The following is a 4,070-nucleotide window of genomic DNA, read 5'->3' on the forward strand; positions in this document are numbered from 1 at the left end:
AAAACGCGGGCGCGGAAGGAGGATGGCGTCGCACCAGGTCTCGGCGGCGAGCCAGCGCTGGCGGCCCTTGAGGTTCGGCGTCGAGATGCTCGCCTTGAGGAGCGAGTTGCGCGGCGAGGGCTTGAGGTAGTCTGGCACACGCGCACCTGCTGCTGCTGCTGCCTCTGCACCCGCACCCGCACCCGCCGTGCCCGCCGTGCCCGCCGCACCCCTCGGACCGGCGCGCGGGTCGAGAAAGTTGATGCGCGGCACGACGAGGCGGGCTTTGCCCTTGTTCGCTGTTGTCGCGGGTGCACCTTGCGGCTCGGATGCGGGTGCGGAGGGGTCGGGGTGGGCGAACGGGTATGCGTACGGGTGGTGCGAGCGCAGGGAGGTGTCTTCCGAGGCAGGTCCGCCGCCGCCACTGCCGCCGTCGCCGGGCGTCGCGAGCAGGGTCGAGTAGTACGAGTCGTAGTACTCGTCTTCGTGCACGATGCGCGACGTTGTCGCGCCGCGTGTGGCGTCCAGGAGGGCCGCGGTGTTGGCGCGCGCGCGGCCGAGCGCGGGGCGTGGCGTGGCAGTGGCGGGAGCGCTAGTGGGCAGCGGAGGCTCCGGGTCGGGGTGCTGTGTGCGCTCGCGGGCGAGGCTGTCCATGGAGGCCGACGTGCGGAGGCTCTTTCTGCGGCCAAAGGTGAAGATGCTCGCGAGGCTGGCGCGACGGGAGGCCGGGGACGGGCTCTGTCGGTGGTGGTGGTGGTGGTCGGGCAGGGGCAGGGGAGGGTAGGCGTGCGGGGCCGTGCGCTCGACGGGCGTCGGGGTGCCGCCGACGCCGCCGAGCTGGTCGAGGTTGACGAAGGACATGGTGGAGCCCTTGGGCTTGAGGGTGTGGCGGGGGTGGGCGGCGCCGCTGCGGGCGTTGGTGTTCCGCCTGCTGTCTGCGGCTCCGGTGGACCGGGTCTGTCGCGAGGCGATGGAGACGGCGCGGCTGCGAGAGGCGTCGTGTTCAGGTGCGCTTGCTGCGTGCGACTGGCGTGGGTCGTGCCCCGAGGCGGATGCACCGCGCCTGGCCCCGTCCTCCTCCTCCGAGAGCACGCCGTGCAGGATGTCTCCCCAGCTGTCCCGACTGTCGGAGGCATGGTTGCTCTTTGGCGGCTGTTCGATGGGGCCGTTGTAGGGGATGTACCAGTCGTCGTCGGGGTCGCCTGGGTCGGGGGCGAGGGGCGGCGATGGACCTAGTCTGGACGGCCCTGCCTTTGTGGAGAAGAGGGCGAGGCGGGACATGCGAGAGGGCGAGGTTGGGACGGCCATTCATGTGCCTGGGCGAAGGCTAAGGAGTGTGTGATTGATTATCAGAAAAAAGTGGTATCTTTCGAGGACATGTCTTCATCAGCGGGCAGCAGCGATTCCAGGCGGTGGAGGTACGCACATGACATGGGGAGAAAGGAGAAAAGAAAAAAAAAAAAAACAGTGGAGGTCGCTGTTGGTCCACCGACGCCACGTGGCTAAACTTCCGCTTATGGAAACCTCAAACTGGCATTGTCGCCGACGTTGTTGCTCGGGGAGGCCCTCGAAGGAAAGTCTATCAAGTGTCAAGCTGTCCGTGTCATGCTTGACCTCTTCTTGCCGTGGGCGAGTCCCGGCCTCCAGCGGGTGAGGTTCGGTGCCTGCATCGGCATGCAGCTTGTTCACTCTTCGGCACGACCCCCAGTCCTGCGAACAACCCCAGCCAGCTTGACGAAGCTGCACAAAGCCGCTGCGGAAAGTGCGCTTTCTAGCTCGCTGGACTTGTTGCAGATACCACGAGCAGGATCGCAAGTAACGGTGACGACAACTCCGCCGCTCTACAACTCTATTTCAATCAGTCTACCGAGGCCCAGGGTGAGTGCATGCACGCCCGTGGCGAGCTCAACCAAGCCACTCTTCACAGCTCCCACTTCTAGGTTCTGTCACTTACTTCGCCAGCCTCTGTAAGCACGGCTTTCTACAAGCGCCAACACATTGAGCGTATTTTTAGCTCTTTCTCTCATCAAGTCGGTTAATAAGGTGCGTGCGACCGCCCTTTGAGAGGGTTGGCCGCCGTCCCCGCCGCAATTTCAACATGCAGAGCACAAAATATTCGAATGACGGCCGACCCGACTTCAGCGAAGGCTATTGCTGCTCAGCGCCATAGTTCCTCCGCGTGGGGAATGCACGGTATCCAGCTGTTCATCACCGTCCTGCCAAGCATGAAAGTCTGAACATCAAACTCTACAGGAGCCCAAGAGCATTGGAGGCTATCTATATTCGCGTTAAAGCCGGCCTTTAACCGCATATGGGTGGGAGCGCACAGGACACGCTGACCTGGGGCCTTCTCTGAGATATAAAACGCGCCTTCGTCGCGCTTTGCAGGCCATCCCCGTCCCACCCACCCTCCACAACCATGCTCAGCATCAACACACCCGGTCTCGCGCTCTACTCCATCCCAGGGGTGTGGTTCATCGCGTTCTACCCCTCGTTCGTCCGGGTGAGCTCCCCACAAAAAAGGTGACAGACCGCCGCCAGGGCTGAACTAGACCCTCTTTGCAGTTCCTGAAGCTGTCGAGCACCATCGGCTGGAACAAGTGAGTCACTCCCGCTGAACGTGCGTGACGCGCCCTCACCGCCGTCGTGGCCAGTGTCCAGCCGCGCTCCAACATGGCGCGCCTGAAGGACAACCAGAAGCTCGACCAGGCCACGCGCGACCGCCTCGCGCGGATGATCGGTGCGCACGAGGTGAGCGGCAGTCCGCGTGCGCTTCTGCACACGCAATATATGGCGCTGACGCAGGTCCCTCCGCCCCTCCCCCTCGCTCGCGCGTTAGAACGGCATGGAGAACCTGCCGCTTTGGATCGGTGCCGTCGTAAGTCTTTGTGCCGTTCTGGCGATGGGAACCGGGGGCGGCGTATCTGACGATGATGGCATACTTTGTTCAGCTCGCAGGGTACACTGCCGGCATCCCGCACAGCACGCTCAACACGTTCGCCGTCGGGTAGTGAGTTTCCTCTGTGATCGTTTCTGGGTGCGGACGGGTTTGATGGCGCGCCTTTTTGCCAGCGTCGGCCTGCGCCTCCTGTACAACTTCATCTACATCAACCAGACCACCGAGGCTGTCGGCAACCTCCGGTGGGCCCCCCACCTTTTGCACGTCTGGAATTCTCGCTGATCGAGTTTTTGTCTCAGGTCTATGACCTTCTTTGCTGGCCTTTGTGAGCTCACTGTCCTCTCCCAGAGTCCCAGCTCGCCGCATCTGACCCTTTGCGTGTGCCACAGCGCTTCCCTTGACCCTCCTCATCAAGTCTGCAAACAAGGTCGCGGCGACCGGTTTCTGATTATCTGTGCCTGTTGTCTTGGATGTATCTCCCTCTTTCTTGGCTTTAATTCAACTTTTTCGCATCTAAACCTGTCGGATCCTCGAAGGCTCGACGCGTCTGCAGCGCGTCGTGCGCGCTCTGGTGAGACGCGGACCGAGCATCCGATATGATGGCGCTTCCGCTATTAATATGAGGTCATTGCCATCGTGTAACTTTTGACATGAGTTCGACTCGCCCTTTTCAGGTCGCAATGAACTTCACAAATAAGTACTACTTCCGTGTTCTCTCGACACATAGGACCTTTATAGCACGCTCATCCTTATGCAGATCTGGCAAATGAGTGCTCTCGAGCTGAGTAATAGGTGCGAAAGTTCTGCATGATACGCACCATATTGCAGCGCTGTGTTTTCCCACCTCCCGAAGTGATGCATGCTGGAACTGGCCACCCCAAAAGTTAGAGATAGAGACGGAGCAGATAGCACGGGCCAGAAACATGGTCAGAATATTCCATCTCCTTCTAATCTCGATCATGTGAGCTGCCTTTCGCTGTACCTTGATTTCAGAGAGGTTCGCTCCAAGCTCTGACCTTCTTCAGCATAGCCCTCGCTCGCAGTAGAGCAACCTTCTGTCTACGTCTATAGGCTCTCCCACCATCCCAGGAACCCTTCGATCCAATGAAACGCCGCTGGGAATAATCGCCCATGATGGTGTATGAAAGATATCATTATCCCACAACCATAGTTTGGTCTGCCCTTGTATGGG

At 60.7% G+C, this 4,070-nt stretch overlaps 2 protein-coding genes across 2 annotated transcripts in view; one reads left to right on the forward strand and one right to left on the reverse strand.

The window, feature by feature from the left end:
- PHACADRAFT_26288 (uncharacterized protein) overlaps positions 1–1,287 on the reverse strand; it is a gene marked incomplete at both ends in the record, with an annotated part of 3,715 nt that extends 2,428 nt beyond the window's left edge. The window contains one exon of the mRNA XM_007392648.1: positions 35–1,287. Within this exon, the coding sequence (XP_007392710.1) occupies positions 35–1,287 (1,253 nt within the window). The remainder of the gene's footprint in view (positions 1–34) is intronic.
- A 115-nt stretch (positions 1,288–1,402) lies between these two features.
- On the forward strand, positions 1,403–3,160 carry PHACADRAFT_138913 (uncharacterized protein; the record flags this gene model as incomplete). Its single annotated transcript, XM_007392960.1, has 6 exons — positions 1,403–2,482; positions 2,545–2,579; positions 2,634–2,730; positions 2,819–2,857; positions 2,931–2,989; positions 3,052–3,160. Exons 1-6 carry the CDS (start codon positions 2,399–2,401, stop codon positions 3,158–3,160), a joined length of 423 nt encoding a protein of 140 aa, XP_007393022.1. The 5' UTR covers positions 1,403–2,398.
- Positions 3,161–4,070: the final 910 nt, after the last annotated feature.

The sequence above is a fragment of the Phanerochaete carnosa genome (genome assembly GCF_000300595.1).
Source record: "Phanerochaete carnosa HHB-10118-sp unplaced genomic scaffold PHACAscaffold_3, whole genome shotgun sequence".
Classification (NCBI taxonomy): Eukaryota; Fungi; Basidiomycota; class Agaricomycetes; order Polyporales; family Phanerochaetaceae; genus Phanerochaete; species Phanerochaete carnosa.